General features: G+C 43.7%; 3 protein-coding genes across 4 annotated transcripts; all 3 read left to right on the plus strand.

Annotated features, from left to right (window-relative positions):
* The first annotated feature begins 26 nt into the window (after positions 1–26).
* Positions 27–10,058, plus strand: LOC127776251 (probable ribosome-binding factor A, chloroplastic). 2 transcript variants are annotated; one of them, XM_052302619.1, is made up of 8 exons: positions 27–456; positions 566–739; positions 1,299–1,507; positions 2,216–4,672; positions 4,850–4,954; positions 5,239–5,350; positions 5,447–5,488; positions 9,461–10,058. In XM_052302619.1, exons 1-3 carry the CDS (start codon positions 157–159, stop codon positions 1,452–1,454), a joined length of 630 nt encoding a protein of 209 aa, XP_052158579.1. In that variant the 5' UTR covers positions 27–156; the 3' UTR covers positions 1,455–1,507; positions 2,216–4,672; positions 4,850–4,954; positions 5,239–5,350; positions 5,447–5,488; positions 9,461–10,058. The 2 variants fall into 2 exon arrangements, with proteins under 2 accessions (XP_052158579.1, XP_052158578.1); XM_052302618.1 differs by having other exon boundaries at positions 5,239–5,488.
* LOC127776250 (GDP-mannose 4,6 dehydratase 1-like) lies at positions 7,525–9,377 on the plus strand. Its single transcript, XM_052302617.1, has one exon. The coding sequence runs from the start codon at positions 7,869–7,871 to the stop codon at positions 8,994–8,996; it is 1,128 nt and encodes a 375-aa protein (XP_052158577.1). The 5' UTR covers positions 7,525–7,868; the 3' UTR covers positions 8,997–9,377.
* Positions 10,059–13,466: 3,408 nt separating the features above from the next.
* On the plus strand, positions 13,467–18,069 carry LOC127777877 (transcription factor GTE1-like). Its single transcript, XM_052304495.1, has 8 exons — positions 13,467–13,728; positions 13,966–14,109; positions 14,657–14,734; positions 16,498–16,722; positions 16,817–16,915; positions 17,310–17,368; positions 17,484–17,634; positions 17,723–18,069. Exons 1-8 carry the CDS (start codon positions 13,567–13,569, stop codon positions 17,885–17,887), a joined length of 1,083 nt encoding a protein of 360 aa, XP_052160455.1. The 5' UTR covers positions 13,467–13,566; the 3' UTR covers positions 17,888–18,069.
* The last annotated feature ends 138 nt before the right edge of the window (positions 18,070–18,207 follow it).

An 18,207-nucleotide genomic window follows, 5' to 3' on the forward strand; every position in this document is an offset into this window, starting at 1 on the left:
CTAAAAAAAGACGCGAGATATTGTTCGATTCGACACGACGACACTATCCCCTCCCACTTCCCCGACTCATCGTCTTCCACGGCCTCACCGCGAAGCCGCCGGAAAACCACCACCGCCACCACCGCCACCGCTACACTCGCGTCGAGGTGATCGGCGATGTTCACCTGCCGGCCGCTGGTGTCCCCTCCGCTGCCGCGGCGCCTCGCCGTCGCGTCCCCTCTGGCGCCCGCGCGGCCGCCTCCCTCGTCGGCGTCGTCGCTGCGCGTGGTGCGGTGCATGGCGAAGGAGCGGCGGGTACGGATGGTGGCGAAGCAGATCCAGCGGGAGCTCGCGGACATGCTCACCCGCGACCCCGTCCTCCAGCGCGCCGTCCTCCCCGAGGCCGCGCTCGGCGCCGACCAGTACCTCTCCTCCCTCACCACCATCGCCGACGTCGAGCTCTCCAACGACCTCCAGGTCACTGCCTCCTGCGTCAATTCTCCAACGACGCTTCCCCTCGCTTAGCGAGTCATAGAGAGATTGTAAATTTGTGCGAGCTATGCTGAACTTCACTGTTTGTTCGTAGGTGTGCAAGGTGTATGTCTCCGTGTTTGGGGACGAGAGGGGGAAGAAGGTGGCCATTGCTGGGCTCAAGGCTAAGACTAAGTACGTCAGGAGCCAAATAGGCAAGCGGATGAAGCTGCGCCTCACGCCTGAGATACGGTTCATCGAGGATGAGTCCATGGAGCGGGGAAGCAGGGTACACACTCTAAACTCATCTATCTACCTGTTCCAATGAATATCTGCTTTCACTGGTTTATCTTCATTTAGTACATGCATCCTTGAACGTATCTATACTATGTGATTGTCCAGTACTGCTCCTCGGATAGTTATCAAATATCAAGATCCAAATAGTTCAAAAGAAGCATGGTCATTGTTTTTGTTACCTTACAAGTTGTGTTAGTATTTTGCATCTCTGTTTAAACTTAAAATGGTGTTTGGCTGTTTGCAATTCGGTTTACCTGAAAATTATAGCTACAAGTACCCATATGCTTTATTTGGATAAGATCATAGGTTACGCTTCATTGATACCACACCAGACGTAAGCTTCTTCCTGTAGGGTCTTTGCGAGGCAATCAGCCCCAAATACAGACATTTTTTTAAGCTTTAACATCACAGAACCTATAACTTAACAATCCAATGTTTGCAGGGGTTGCATTAGCACACAATGAATTATTGCAGTATTGCACTAAGCGTTTTTTTTTCATATCTCTCAAATATATCGGGAAACTATAGTCTAATTGTTGCCATATATATAGATTCTTGCTATACTGGACAAATTAAAGGAGGAAAGGGAGCAACAAGAAGGAAATGAAGAAGAGGAAGATGGAGAAGGTGCAAATCTATCAGAAGAAGAAGAAGGTGACTGGGATGCAGATGAGCCAGATGAGGAGGACATCATATATGTAAAATAACCTGATGTGCCTTCTTACTTGCCCATGATTCATCCAACCCCCGAATGCAGCAGGTGTGCACTCTACAAATTGAAATATCATGGATTTGCAATATTATTCTGTCGTTTAAAATGTGGACTGCAAAGGCACACTATTCTAATGCATAAAGTAAGGCAAACTACTGTGTACTACTCAAAGTCATGGAAGAAGAATTACGCTATCAACAGCTATTAGCAAGTTGAACATAAGCAATTTAACTTGATTGTCTGAAGTTGCAAAATCCAATCAATTTGCTTAGAAAAATCTTGTTCTGATTAAGTGGTGATTTGGTCAAATGTTGATTAAACTTTCTTCTTGTTATTCCAAGTAAGATCAAAGCCCTGGCTTCGATTTTTTTTTTTTTTTTTTGCTTACTCCTGGCATTACATTTTAATTGATCAAACAAGTAACAAGTGCTTCTAGCACTGCATAGACAATGTTTGGGACAGATATATCCTCTGTGATCATGCTCATTTATCCTTTTCCTTAAGCACATGTTTCGCGTTAGAAGATATGCATGGCAGAGTTTCTCAGATCCACATAATATTTTTTTTATCTGACTGCATGAGATATTTTCACTAGTTGTAATGGTGGTTAGTTGCACAAGCATGATTCAATAAGCACGCAAATGGATTCCATTAAGAGTTGTGCATGATGAGGTTTCCATTTTGTTCTCTCTGAGTTTAGCTCATGTGTACAATTGTTACTAGAAATGTTCTAATTGCTGTAATTATTTTGTGCAGCTATCTTAGATTTTAGTCCTACAAAGATGAGAACTCTCTGCTTTGCAAAGTGTTCCAAAGTTCCTCAACACTAGGAGAGCTTGTCTGTTGCCAATTAGAAGCAGATCATATCCTTTTTTACATCGCCGGTCAAAGCTGAAGCTATTTTGGCGCAGAGTTCTGAAGGAAGATTTCCCCTTTTTCTGTTCACTAGACCATGGTCTTCGACCGTTGGTGAAAGATGCTTTAACTTAAGTTCATCCTTGTCGTATGCTGACTAGCACCTGTTATATGTCTGCTTACCTTGCTGAATTTCAGTTCTCATTTTCTGTTTTGTTTGGGAATGGTTGTATACCTTTCAGTAAATTATGCCATACAGCAGTACCTTTAGTTCTGTACTGTGTATTGATAAAGGCACATTTTCTGATTTACGAACTTCGAACTACGTACTTGCCATTGTGAAATTGTAAGAGCTGGTAGTGGCTCATCTGGCAAAACAATCAGCTGAAGAAACAGCTGCTAGAGAAGATGAGGTGCCTACTCTATACACATATAACTCAACTGGGTTTGTAATTCGGTATCGGATTAGTGTTTATATGACCTTCTGTATTTTCCTTCTACATTGCAAGAGGGATTTTTCTTTATTCGGGCTACTGATTTCAGAAGTTTCCCAGCTTCTTCTGTCATTCACATTTTTGATGGTATTAGCTGTTCTGGCCTTCTCCCATTCTGCTAGATGTTCATTTCAGCATACACATTTTTATCAAAATTACTTCATCAGTCATAATTTTCAGCTTTTCCAGGCTTCTTTATCAGCAGCATATATTCCCCGGTGTATGAACAATCTGAAATAATTATTTCATATTAACCTGGGCTTACTGAGTCAAACAATTAAGGTTAAGTGCCTCTTTTAGCCATTTTATATTGTTGTTCACCTTAACATGCCACAGAGTTCATGCTTTATGTGCTCCTTAATTTTGAATTTTCATATATTTATTGTTTCAGGTGGAAGAAAGCGTTCTCAGGAAACTGAAAAGAAGGCAAATCCAACTACAAAATGGTTGCATGCAATGTTTGAACAGTGGGCCTTCTATTCTGTATTTGTTATTTGTTCTCAACATTTCAGAGAGAGCACTGAGGAGTAAACAACCTCAGAAAGAATGTGATAGTCTAAACAAAATCATCTTGGTGATGGTTAGATATGTACTGCTGCCATCTCATTATTTTATCAAGAGGAACTGCAAAGGTGCAAATCAAACCATGAAACAGCCAACTGATACTTTCGCGCTATTTCTATGTGGCCATTCATCTAGAGAAGTTGGAGGTCAGAACTTAATTAAACATCCCTGATATCCTTTCCATCTGTTATGCAAAATTCTACTCAGATATAGATACACCTGCCGTCTTGCAAATCAACCATAAGAAAGATGGAAGAGGCTCTGGTGGATACCCTATTTTCCTTGTTAGCAGAGCATCGTCCATTGTTATTACTTTGTCAGTTGACAGACATAGTGCCATGATTCTGAATGCTTGTCCACCAAGAGCTGTGTACCATACACTAAACCCAAAAGACTGTGGACATGAATATCAGAATTCCCTTTCAGTTGAGGTCACCCTACTACGTTCTCACTGGAAGACCCGTGGAATATCCTACTTTTGCTTATTCTCGGAAACAAATCTAGCAGCATAATCATACAAGGGCTTTTAGGAACCAACAGATTCTCCAGAGTACAGAAGAAACAGCCGGTTGAAGTCCTGATATACCGTTGCTGGAGTAATGCTCAAATAGTCAGTGAGGATCAGCAAGCTCTGGGTCACAATTGATTTGACTTTGAACATTTCCAAAATTGACAGTAACTAAGCAAAGCGTGCTACTGATGGAGCATCTTCTGCATAACAAAAGGCTGGTTACTTATCTAATGCTTGGAGAAGTTAGGAAATAACTGGTTCTAGAAACTGGATTGGCAAGACAACTTTAGCACCAGGTAAGTGGTTCCAATGGTTTTTTGCTTTCACCAAGATTAACAAACTGGGAAAACTAATACAAGCAGCTGCCCTACCACGGTGCAAATGTCTTATCTAAGGAAGAAGAGAAGTTGAATCTACACAAGAAGATTCCTGGAATTACATAAAGCTTATGCTCAGATCTGAAGGATACAAAGATAATAATTTCGGTAGAGGCAGCTGAACTGGTTCTTGTACCAAAATGAAGGTACATAGGAATGACAGAATCTTTAAGAGAAAAAGGAGTTCAAGTCTTCCACATTGAATGATTATGGAGATTCATCACGAGCAGTCAACTGAGAGATACTCCTTGTCCCTTCAGAATTGGAAGCACACAACAGTCGTTGTCCTTGCACATTGAGATGCTCAATTGTTCATTGTCTCGTTTACAGACCAGAGATGGTAATCACTAATCAGATCTAGCCTGCTCATTATTCTACTGGTAATGCAGTGATGAAATGTGTTCTTAAAATGGTGAGCTCAGTCAGGCCTGTGCACTACTACAATAATAATGCAACTAGAAGGGAATACTAGGTTACTGTTAATACCGCAAGGACTAGTGGCAAGTGAAGCCATTATTTTTTTTCTTTACATGTATGGTGCGCTTAGTGATGCATTAATCATGCTTTGAACTTTTTTGGTCATCTGCAGACACAGGAAGCATCTTTTGATGCAGCGTGGAACTTGCATTAGCGAGGGCGCATACATGCCGAGTATGTTTGTGCTACTGTTTCTGATGAAGAAGAGATAGCTAAGGTACGCAAGCTGGCTTTACGTAGATCACATGAAAAATGTTCTTGTGACGCACTTCAATTCCCATGTTGCAAAATAAGACTCAAAATTATTTTGACGTGATTTAGATGCTGCCCAAGATTTCAAGTCAAATATGAGATATATGTTGCATTCATACCATACATAGCGGAAATACCAGAAGTGTTTGAAAGATATATCATTGTTGCTTTCTTTTCATCATTTTTTTTCCGAGAACCGAAGTTATACAGGGTCGTCATGATTAGAATAACGTGCTATTCTTGAACTAGGTGTCATTGTAACTTGTTAAAGCTTTATGAGCTGGAGGAGAGTTACCACCATTCGATGGGCACCGACACTTGTTTTGCTGGATCGTGCTGTAAAATGGCATCGTACTCAAAGGTGAATCAGTTTTGCTTTGGTTTCTGTAACTGGCGTTGAGTCCTTTCCCCCAAACTGAAGAAAGTCGGCAGGGTCACTGGTTGTCCTGGTTTTCAGGAATCACTCTCAATCTATGAGTTCCTCCTCTATTTTTTTGAGGTAATCCCTGTACTCTCCCTTCATTTAACTGTATTACTACTATCATATGAGGTTTAAACCAACCCAGTAATAATTTACTAGTTAGGTGTACATATTTTTTAACTATGTTACTCCCTGCATCCACAAATACAAGATGTATTTTGTTTCACTGGTACAAGACTTTGACCAATACTGAACAGAAGGAGTAATTGCTACTACTATGTTACTCTCTTCGTGCTTGTTTAGTTCCCAACTTTTTCTTCGAACTTCTAACTTTTCCATCACATCAAAACTTTCCTACACACATAAACTTCCAACCTTTTTCTTCAAACTTTTAATTTTGGCGTGGAACTAAACACAGCCTTCGTCTATAAATGCCTGGTTTAGTTCTAAACTTTTTCTTCAAATTTCCAACTTTTCCATCACATCAAAATTTTTCTACACACACAAACTTCCAACTTTTTCATCACATCATTCTAATTTCAACCAAACTTTCAATTTTGGTGTGAACTAAACATACAAGATATCTTGTTTCGTTAGACAAGGCTTCCACTAACATCAGTCCCATAATATTCTTAGTGCTAGGACGTGTCATATTTCTTAAAATCCCTTATATTTTGGGACGAATGGAGTAATTGCTAATATTAATTTTTAGAGTGAAAAAGTAAACTCAGCAGGATCCATACACGCATTGGAATAGTTGCGAGTAGAAAAGTATCAATTTGTCCTAGGTCAATGCATGGGGATGGTGAACACGAGCTCAGCGAAGACCTAAGCTCTCAAAGTAGTCGTTGGTCAAAATCAGGGCACCCTGTCGCTTCGCAGCGAGATCGTGGATTTCCACTACGATTCGTGTGGCTCATGTCGATGCTGCCTAGTGCCTGGAGATCCGCGCGGATGACTAAACATAAACAAACCGTGGCGGTGTGCTTGGCAGCTTGCACCTGTTGCTTGCGAGTTGCGATCACGAAAGGGAAGGATTAAGCAGGCAAAGGACGCCTCGTGGATTTTGAAGCTTAGTAGTTAGTACTACGGATTAACAACCTAAATGTCTTTGCACTATGCTACGCATGCTATCAACCTTTTTGTGATACTGATATCGCCTAGAGTTAATACAAGAATTGACTGGATGATTTGATCTGGCCTGCTATCAATTTGGTCAGCCCAAGCCCAAATTACATCCCTTTCCTTCAGAAAATTAATCATATGAAAAAAAAAACAAATCCTGGTTTAATCTATATAGGATATGTTCCGTTTGAGGCATCCTAGCAATAATATGGATATTATTAGCCTCATCTTTTCCCTCACGCTTATCAGCCAAAATTTGAATTTTCAATCTTAAATTTAGAGTTGATTTTGGGGTTTTTTTCATCGTAGTTTATTTTTCAACATTTGCTTTTAGATCGTTCAAACATGTATATAAAAGTTTTATTCACAAATTATTTTTCATTTGCAAATATGTCATTTCACTTTTTCCTCCGATATGCCAAAATTAATGGGGCTATATGATATGGATATGATTCATTTTAGAATGGAGGGTGTACGTCTTTTAATCATATTCTTTCATAATTTGCCTGTAAAGTTAAAATTGATGATTTACCTATTTTGTTTCTATCGTAATAATCATATACCCAAGAAGTGGATCACGAGTGCATATCTTTACTTCGCATGTTTTTTTTTAGGGAAACTTCGCACGGTTTAAATGTTGATCTCCACGAGGCTTTTGTCCGTTAATCCATTTAAGCGTTTCTTTGGGACTTGCCGGTGTGTGGGTACTTAGTGTTAGTGTTGTCGTGCGTTATCCATGTAATTAGAAAAAAAAAACATTGCTATTGTTTGCAAGAATTTTGAGTTTTTTTTCCTGATTTCTCAAAAATCAGACTCACAAAGTCATAGTGCCCGTTGCCTGGTCATGGCTAGCACGACATGAAATTCAACTCGACCATACTCTCTAAAAAAAACGAGAATTTATAATTAGATGTGATATATTATAGTATAACGAAACGAATCTTGATAGAAATATGTCTACATTTATAGTAATATAATGTGTTATATTCAGTACTAAATTATTTTTTTTACATGATAGAGTGAGTACAATATTCACATCTCTCTTAAAAAAATATGTTTAGGTAAGTAAGAGGGTGTTTGGGAGAGAGGGGCTCAAAAAAAACATAAGTCACCCCCTCTCTCTCCCAAACACCCCTAAAAAAGACTACAAAAATCGTGTTGAGTTGCACTTTGCGTCTTCGTCCCTTCGCTCATCACATCACAGGTAGAGGGTCCCACTGCAGGCGGGCCCTACAAATACTCCTTGCCCTCGTTGCCCACTCTTCCCCTCAAATTTCCTCCTCCTCGCCTCGCCTCGCCTCGTCCCCCACCCACCAGATCTAAGCAGGTTGAAATGGCCACGACGCAGCACTCCAACGGCGGCGCCGCCGGCGACAACGGCGAGGCCGCGCCGCCGTCGGTTCCGCCCTCCCTCGCGCCGCCGCGGAAGGTGGCCCTGGTGACGGGCATCACGGGGCAGGACGGGAGCTACCTGACGGAGCTGCTCCTCGGCAAGGGCTACGAGGTGCACGGCCTCATCCGCCGCTCCTCCAACTTCAACACCCAGCGCCTCGACCACATCTACCACGACCCGCACTCCCAGCCGTCGACGCCGCGCCCCCCGATGCGCCTCCACTACGCTGACCTCTCCGACTCCTCCTCCCTCCGCCGCGCGCTCGACCACATCCTCCCCGACGAGGTCTACAACCTCGCCGCCCAGTCCCACGTCGCCGTCTCCTTCGAGGTCCCCGACTACACCGCCGACGTCACCGCCACCGGCGCGCTCCGCCTCCTCGAGGCCGTGCGCCTCGCCAGCAAGCGCATCCGCTACTACCAGGCGGGGTCCTCCGAGATGTTCGGCTCCACGCCGCCGCCGCAGAGCGAGTCCTCCCCCTTCCACCCGCGCTCCCCCTACGCCGCCGCCAAGGTCGCCGCCCACTGGTACACCGTCAACTACCGCGAGGCCTACGGCCTCTTCGCCTGCAACGGCGTGCTCTTCAACCACGAATCCCCACGCCGCGGCGAGAACTTCGTCACCCGCAAGATCACCCGCGCCGTCGGCCGAATCAAGGTCGGGCTCCAGACCAAGGTCTTCCTCGGCAACCTCTCCGCCGCCAGGGACTGGGGATTCGCCGGGGACTACGTCGAGGCAATGTGGCGCATGCTGCAGCAGGACAAGCCCGGCGACTACGTCGTCGCCACCGAGGAGTCCCACACCGTCGAGGAGTTCCTCCAGGCCGCCTTCGGCTATGCAGGGCTCAACTGGAAGGATCATGTGGTCATTGACAAGAAGTACTTCCGCCCCGCCGAGGTGGACAGCCTCCAGGGGGATGCAACCAAGGCCAGGAAGGAGCTTGGGTGGAAGCCCAAGATCGGGTTCCAGCAGCTCGTCGAGATGATGGTTGATAACGACATTGAGCTTGCCAAGAAGGAGAAGGTCCTCGTCGATGCCGGGTACCGTGATCCCAAGCAGCAGCCATAGAATTGGCTACCATATGGTTTGGTTCTTGGGAGATTGGGGTTGCATTATTACCTAGAAACTGATACATTGTGGCTGTCACAGAAGAGGTGGGCTCAAGTTAACCATCGGTGTTTCCTTGAGGTAGGAATAAGGAGTGTTGCTGTTTGATCGATCCTATAGTGCTTTTCATTACGTTTTACTATGTCATATTGCTGTGTCCTCTTAACAGATAATAATAATAAACGAGTCGATGCCATTTGCAAAGAAATGTGTAGTTATGTGTCTTACTATGAAACAAGATTTGTCCTTCTGTATCGTGGATCGATGCCATCTCTATTCTCTTAGCACTTTGTAACATGTGGTTAGTGCACAATTGGAAAAATGAATCTTCTGTCCATATTATTCTCATGTTGATAGAATGTACTGAACTCCTGGCCTGTAGTTCAATGGAAATCTTGGACTCAAGCCCTCATTTGTTGATCTAGGTAAGTGACTTGGTGGGTCTAAACTATGTGTTCCTGAAGTTTACGGATGGCATATCTGATAAAAAGTCAGCACCAGTTTCGTATCTTGCATGTAAGGCGGGAGGACATATGTGACAAAATGGCCTTCAGGACAAGCATTGTGAGTATTGTATTGCCTTCCCTTTGTATCCTGTCTATGGTGGTAAATTGACCTTCAGCAGCCAAAATACTTAACGGTTGTTTGGCAGGGTTTTGGTTTTCTTTGGTTGTTTAGACGATGTAAGACAATTTCATCGGTGACATAGTCACGAAGCACCATAAATCTGATAGTGTGGTACTAAATAAACTGCATCCTGAACGTTAGCTGTCCCTGTCATGGATTGTGAGTTTGAGATGAGGATTGAGCTTCTTAGGAACTGAAAAGGACATGATGATTGTCTGTACTATTATTGTTAATCAGCATAGTTTCCATTGGATGTAAGTTAGCATCAATCTTATTGTTCAGACAGCTCTTCTCTGAGCCTATTGTCGAACAATGCAAGATCTCAGTTTTGATAACTGTACACTACACTATGAGCTATTGCTCACTCATCTGCAACATCTGATTGATTTGGGATTTTATGGGTTGTCTGTTGTCATATTGCAACTAAAGTTTCTTTTCGAGGTGATTTTACCTGTTCACATTTTTGTGCATCTTCTGTAATGTGATTATGTGAACCAAATATTCTAGTTCGCCCTACCATGTAAATGAAGTAATGCCATGCATTTCAAGTCTCCAAGTCCTGCCCATGATCTTCAATATTGTGAGGGTAAGACTTCTTCACATTTCACAACTACAAATTCATGGTCATGTGTAAGTTACTTTCAAACATGAATATTTCCATACCGATTGTGAATCAAATCACAAACATACTGTACGTATTGCTGCATTTACTATATCTGACTTTGAAAATGTTCAAGTGGCATTTGGTTCTGTGATCAATGTACTTTGTCCTCAATGAATTTTCCTTTGTCATGAGCACCTGACTTGTCTTTCTGTTGAATACCGGCACAGCGCGTATTGACAATTCACCGATTCAGGCTGTGTTATGAAGACGGAGCACCGGATTATACAAGTAGTCAGGCACTGTTATTCTGTGAAGCTGACTTTCACTGATCCATCCACCGACGCATCATCAGAATTGATAAGGAGGAGCATCTGTTCTGTTCTGTAGTTTAACAGGCCCACCCAGATCTGATTCATTTGATTACCTTTCGTTTTCAGATGAAACCATCTGGCACCTGCGATCCAAAGAGGCCTTGAAAGCTGGTCCATGTTTATCTTCAGAAACCAGAATAACAAGTCCATGGCTTATTGACATATCAATCGTTTGGTCAGTTAGAAGTTATTATTGAAAAAAGAGAGGAAAAGTTAGTAGTTCATCATACGTACATGGTTGGGTGATTGGCAATTTGGCATGTGAAGAGTTATTTGGCAGAGGCAGCCAAAGTTGAAGCAGTATCCTGTAACCAAGTTGGTATACGCGTACGCCTACGACTACGAGAGCGACACTGTCGTGTCACGTGTGGCAGCCAAGACACGGTCATGGACTCATGGTCACCATCACTATCAACCCACTTGAACATTCAGATCAAGCAGCTAGTGAGTAGTTTTTTTTTTTTTTGGTAAATCAAGGTCGGCTCATTCATTCAAATAAAGATTCAGAGTTTACAAGTTCCTAGATTCAGAGTTTACAAGTTCATAGCTACAACCATGAATACAATGCCAGTACTCGATCTAGCCAACATATAAGCCACCTCATTAGCACTTGTACTACCATTTACTTGAACTAAAGAAACCGTTCCCCGCAAAAAAAAAAAAAAGCTAAAGAAACCGCAAATAAAACTTCTTGCCAGCAATTTGATCTCTGCGAGACTGCGACAATCGAGCCGTTGATTATCTCTCTGGCGAAGTAGCAACGTGTGCCGGAATAAGTTCATCTAAGGTCCCTTGTCAACAAATCCGATTTCCGTCCTTCAACCACAAAACCAGATACAACGGGTCCCTCAACTGTCAAAACCAGTGCAAATGGCGGTTTAGACAGCGGTTTTTGCTGACGTGGCGCCTATGTGGCTATTTTGACTTGGTCTTCATCTGATGTGGTATTGACGTGTCGCTTACGTGGGCAATCTGATTTAGAAAAATAATAAACCTTATGGGACCCGCATGTCAGTGTCGCACACAAATTAATTTAAAAATAGTGGGGCCCACGTGGGCCCCACGTGTCATTCTCAGCCCTCCTTTTCTTCCTCCTCTCCCCACTCTTCATCAGTTCCTCTCTCTCCTATCTCCTTTCTCGCGACGGAGAGACAGCGGCGCGCGGCGCGCGGCGGCGGAGGCACGCTCCGGCGGCTGTGGGCGTAAGAGGAAGGGGCGGCGTGAGGCGACCCTGGCTGCGGCGGCGACGCGTTCTTATCCCCGACGACCCCACACAAAGTTCACGCCGGAGTCAGCGAGCCCCATGCCGAGCTCTGCGACCTGCTCGTGCGGGAACCGGGTGAGGCTGCCGAAGCAGACGTACACCACCGACCGCGTAGGCTTCGCGTTGAGCCACGCCAGCGCGCGCGGCGTCCGTGACGGCGCACGCTTCCCCGCCGCGTCCGCGCTTCAGGACATCGTCGCTGACGCCGTTGACGAGGCAGATGCTGAGCTCGGCCGCCGCTGTGGCAGCCCACGGGAGGACGCCGTCGAACACCACGGGCCACGGCGTCGGCAGGTCTACGCCGCAGGAGGTCGGTGAAGAGCGGTGCGAGGAGGTCGATGGAAATTTGCACTGCAGGTGTGCATATCTGAAGGCTTAGGCGCTCCTGTTGGATCAGTTATTGTTGGTTCGACGGCCTTCATAGAAAAGGTCTGTTCAATTGTGCTTGTTAACTTGTTACCTTAAACTGCAGATGGGATGTAACGATGGAAATATGGACTTTCAGGCTAAAATTCTTAGGAAGACACTAGGTGGTGGAATGAGGCAAATGGGATTTCTTTGCGCGGCTGCCTATGTTGTTGTTCGCGACACTGTAGAAAAACTTGCTGATGACCTGCCGCCGCCACCGCCGTCGGCCGCATAACTTCCCGTGACCCGTGGGTTTCTGGAGAGAGGAGGAAGAAGAGGACGTCATCGAGGTCGGTGGGCAGCGCGGAGGACGGTGGAAACGGGGGCGGGGCCGCGATGGTGAGGTGCTCGTCCTTCTCCTCGTTGAACCCGTCACCGTCGTCGTCTTCAGGGGCGGCGGGAGAGGAAGCAGAGGGAGAAGTCGCCCGCGCGCGGCTCCTTTCTCGCCGGCCGCCGCCCGCGCGCGCGCCGCTTCTCTCCTCTCTCCGGCCATCGCCCGCGCGCGCGCCGCTCCTCTCCTCCCTCCGGGCGGAGCCCACGGCCGGTGCCCACACGCTGCTTCTTTCCCAGCAGCCACCGGCGAGATGAAGAGAGGGGAGATGGGGAGTGAAAAGGAAGAAGAGGAGGGGAGTGAGGATGACATGTGGGGCCGACGTGGGTTCCACCATTTTTAATTATTTTGTGTGTGAAACTGACATGTGGGGTCCACTGGTTTTATTATTTTTCGAATCGAATTGCCACGTAAGCGCCATGTCAGATGAAGACCGAGTCAAAATAGCCACGTAGGCGCCACATCAGCAAAAATCGCCATCTGAACCGTCGAGGGACCTTATTTGCACCGGTTTTGATAGTTGAGGGACACGTTATATCTGGTTTTGGGGTTTAAGGACAAAAATCGGATTCGTTGACAAGTTAAGGGACCTCATATGAACTTATTCCACGTGTGCCCTACGGCCCCTGTACCGTTCGCCCCAGCCTTTTCTCCGGCCCATGTTAACAAATCACGAGGCTGATTAGGCCCAACAATTCCATCCGCCCCACCTTGGGCCCACATCCTGCAGTGCGAAGTCTTCCGGCCCAGGAAATGGCCCATCCCATCCGGCCCACAGGGTCGGAAGGTGAAGGGAAGAAGAGATGCGGGGCAAAAAAAAGGAAAAAAATAAAAAAAAAAGATTCCGTCGAGTCGAGGCGCCGGTGGTTTCGCCTTTTTCGCTCGCAGACGGCCGCCGGCGACGCGCGTGGCGGCGAGCCCTAGATATGGTGCCGGGAGGTGGAGTCCCGCAGGGGGCGGAGGGAGGGAGGGCTATGGCGGCGGCGGAGACGGCCGCCACCGCCGCCGCCGCCGGGGAGAGGGCCCCGGGGACGGAGGTGGACGCGTTCCGGCGCCAGGTCGAGGACCTCGTCTCCAAGACCGACCAGGTAAATAAATACCAACTCCCCCAACCTTGGAAGTAGTCCGTCTCGCTGCTTAGCCTGGTAGATGAGATTCTTCAGCGGAAGGATTTTCGAGTTCCTTCTCGCCTCGCTGTAGTATGCGGTTTTGGGGATTTTGGTTAGGGAAACAGTAGGGTACAGTTTTTTTTTCTTTGTTTTGCATTTATTGTATTCGGATAATTGGGGCGTAGAGGTTTGATTGGAGATTTATGTGGATTGCAGCTGGAGAGGAGGGTGAATGAAGTGGTGGGATTCTACGACGGGAAGAAACATGGCAGTGGTGGCCGGAAGGCTGGTCGCAAGGATAGCAGCCTTTCCAAAGGGATGCCTGATCTTATGCGCCAGTTTGGCACGATTGTGCGCCAGGTGATCTTTCTTAACCACATCTCGAGAGGAAAAAAAAAAGAAAAATCCGGCAATGCATTGATCTATGTTGTTCTTGCTTGCTGGCATGGATAACTCAAAGTATTTAGTGTATCCTGAATCATGCTTCAGAATGTGCTTGGTGCAAAAGCTTTTAATTTGCAGGCTAATTTTGGATAGTGCATGGCTACTGTACCTGATAGGTCTAACTGAAAAAAAATCTAGAAAGCTATTTATTGTCCGGTCTTGTGCACGTGTGGCTACTGTTATTTCCAATGATAAATAAGTGCAGTTTAATTAAGATTTCTGCCGCTAGTTTTGATTCTAATTTTGCTCCATAACCATGTATAGAAAACATCCTTCAAAATAGACAGATATATCTAGCTTGATGATATGCTGATAAATTTGTATGGTCTTGCTCCATTGTTTCCTCTCAAATTCATATTGATTGATCGTAGTTGAACTCGACACTCAAAACACACTACTAGCTTTCCAAATGAAATGCGCATCATATGCACTCAATATTTTTCTTGATTTCCTTTTCTTCCAGATCACATCTCATGAATGGGCCGAGCCATTTCTCAAGCCGGTTGATGTGGTAGGCCTTCAGCTTGATGACTATTACAAGGTAATACTGCTAGCACATTTCATCTTGTATTTGCTAGCAGAGTGAACCCCCTCTTCTCTCTTCCCTGAGTTCGCTTGTTCGACTTGTGACACTGTTCCACACTGATATAATGAATTAGGATTACAGACGACCAAAATGATGTTGGACTCTTGGAATGCAGCATTGATTTGTCAATCCTAATGGTTTATGGATGCATCCTTCAGATTTGGCAATATGTGTCCTGCAATATTAGGGACACTTATTTTATTTCTTGGTAACCGATTAAATGAACTAGTCAGAATCTGTGCACCCACATGAGCTAGTAATTATACATCTATAACAAATTATCTACCGTGTCACGTTTAAGGTTTGTGTGTGTATATGTGTCTGTTTATTGTTGAAGAACATGCATGTATGAATTCTAATCAGTCAGACACAACCTTTGATTTTATTTTGGACCAAAGCTTTAGTATTAACGCTATAATAAACTTATCACAAGCTTTTAATTCAAACATTTCAATATGGCAAATAGTGGAAAGTAAATTCATTTTCTGTATTTATTCTTCTGGTTTGAATATGTGCGTCAATAAATTACTGTTAACTCGATTTTGTAATCTTCAGTAAATTGTATAAATCTAATTCTATCATGGTTTCTGCTGACTTATTTGTAAATAATTGCATTTTGAAATTTGACCCTCTTCTTGGCTCAGGCACCAACATTTGTTGCCAGATGGTCTGTTGATTGATCTTGAACTTATAATTGTTCTTTCTTGTTAGAGTTCATATATTTCGATGGTTCAGATAATTTTTAGAATTCTTGTATCCCTTGATATTTTTACTTTTGTAGTTCTAAATTGTAAAGTTTCTTGCCCGTTTTATTTCAAATGTTTTGAATGATTTATTCCATCTGCATATATGGCACATAATAATCATGTACGCATTCTATCCTACTATATGCAATATTGTGATAGTACAGCACGTTCTTAATTTTTATAGATGCAAATACCTCTTATAAAGTACATCCTTTTTAGAACCTATGTATTTGAGTCCATGTAGGTTTAATTTATTGGCAATGTAGTGACTATGCAGAGTCTTGCTAACTAGGTATGACCGCACGGTATGCTGTACTCTTGTCTAATGATTGCTTTGTTGATTTGTTTCCTATTTAAACATGGATTCATTCGCAGCTATGCACATGTGTGCTATGCGTGTTTGGATTGTGTTTCATGTTTCACAGGTCGCATCAGGCCTTTTTTACTACCTTGTCCTCTTCTACTATCTGTTTATTTATTGCTTAATCCTGCAAAAATCAGACATGCAAAGATGGTGTGTTAATATTGATTCTTTTATGCTTATAGTGTACATCACTCGGTGGTTTCTTTTTCTAGCAGAATCAGATGTTTCCTTACACAGTAGATCTGTTCTATTGTAGAGTATCCATGGGTTTCTCAGATGAACGCTTAGCATCTTTTCTTTTTCTTCCCTTTTCAGATTAATGTGGTTATTTGTAGTCCCCCCCCCCCCTCCCCCCCCCCCTTTTTTATGGGCTAATGTGTTCTAGCTTCCCCCCTAATAGCATTAACGTGGGAGCTTGTAGGAGACCTCCAATTGCTATATATAAATATAAACATCTCAGTTAAATGGCATTCTTTTTTTTTTTGGGTGATATTTATTGCTCTGCGCTTGTCAAGCAGTGTTGATTTGGACATCTACTACTACTATATTATGCCTCCCTGAAATGAGTTTGTAGTGATATTTATGTTTTCAATTTGTCTTATTTACAGATTATCACCAAACCTATGGATTTTTCGACCATACAAAAGAAAATGGAAGGGAAAGATGACAACAAGTATAACAATGTCCGAGAAATATATTCGGATGTTAGATTAATTTTTGCCAATGCAATGAAGTACAATGATGAACGACATGATGTTCATATAATGGCGAAATCATTGCTTGAGAAATTTGAAGAGAAATGGCTCCAGCTTCTTCCTAAAGTTGAAAATGAGGTGAATGTTTGTAAGCATATATTAGTTCTTTTTGGAGCTGCAGATATGGGTTACTTAGCATTTGACAGTAATAACTTGGAACTTTTCTTTTTAGGAAAGGAAACAAAAGGATGAGGAATCCAACGGTGTTCCAAAAGTGAACATTTCTCCAGAAGAAGCTATTGCAAAACTAGCAAAAGATACTGACAATGAGGTATGCTCATCATTGACTGTTATTTGTTATTTTCGGCACATCGATTGCAGCTTTAATGATCACTCATTCCACAAAGCAAAATGTAATGACTTGACTGCCATTCAGAATATGAACTGCAACACTAAGGCCTCACAGAAATGTGTTTTGTTATGTTTTTTTTTTTTTGGTTTGTCAATAAAGATGTGCCACTATGGATTCAATTCTTGAGTATGTAATGTGGCCAATTTGAGCAGCCGTGTATATCCTGAGTTCCTGACCTATGGATATACCTTTTTGTGATTTTTCTAGAAGGCTGACACACAAAATGCCTGCAACTCCTGCTCTTCATTCCTTGTACTAATGTTCTGATATTCTGTTAGATATTAAGTGTGTTCTCTTTGGTTTCTTATTCCAGCTGATTGAAATCAACAAGCAGTTGGAGGAGCTTCGGCAAATGGTGGTCCAGAAATGCCGGTACATCTTACAAATGTTCATCTGTTGCCTATCGATTTAATTATCTGCTGTTTATAAGTTGCAACTGCTGTCAAACTCATGCACGTGGCATGTTGCCAAAATCTTGATGTTGTAGGAAAATGACTACATATGAGAAAAGAAAACTGGGTGCAGGTCTCTGCCACCTGTCTCCAGAAGAGCTTACTAAGGCATTGGAGATGGTTGCACAAGACAACCCTAGCTTCGAAGCTAAAGGAGACGAACTGGAACTTGATATGGATGCTCAGGTGATTTTATATGTGCTGTCCAAACACTTACCTCTGTAATATTTTGGTTATTTTGTTTATTCTAACCATGCTTCCTATGCGGGTGCAGAGTGAGACAACCCTCTGGAGGTTGAAATTCTTTGTGAGGGAAGCATTGGAACGACAGGCCAACGTCGCTTCTGGCAGGACTGATGAAAATGCGAAAAGAAAGAGGGAGATATGCAATGCTCTGGCCAGAACTGCTTCAAAAAGAGTCAAGCAGCAACCTAATTAGTGGCCTCTGACCATTGTGCATTTGTGTCTTCACTTGTTGTTTAGAATGTTTCTGAGAAATAGCCTTGCAAAATAATCTCTTCCTTCTATGGAGCATGTAAATAACTAGTCTCTGCTTAGCTGTGTGAGGTTGCAACAATAGCGAAATGTTTCCCAAAAAAAGGGTCTTATGTTCCACCTGTAGATTGTGTGTTCCATGCAATTGTACCATCAAGAAAAATCTAGTATAGCGTTGCTGGCGCCATTTCACTGTGGCCATTAGCCCATTACTCATTCCGAAGAGCAAACTGTGAAAAAAAATTCATAAGAACAAAATGTGAT

This window comes from Oryza glaberrima, chromosome 6 (assembly GCF_000147395.1).
Source record: "Oryza glaberrima chromosome 6, OglaRS2, whole genome shotgun sequence".
Classification (NCBI taxonomy): Eukaryota; Viridiplantae; Streptophyta; class Magnoliopsida; order Poales; family Poaceae; genus Oryza; species Oryza glaberrima.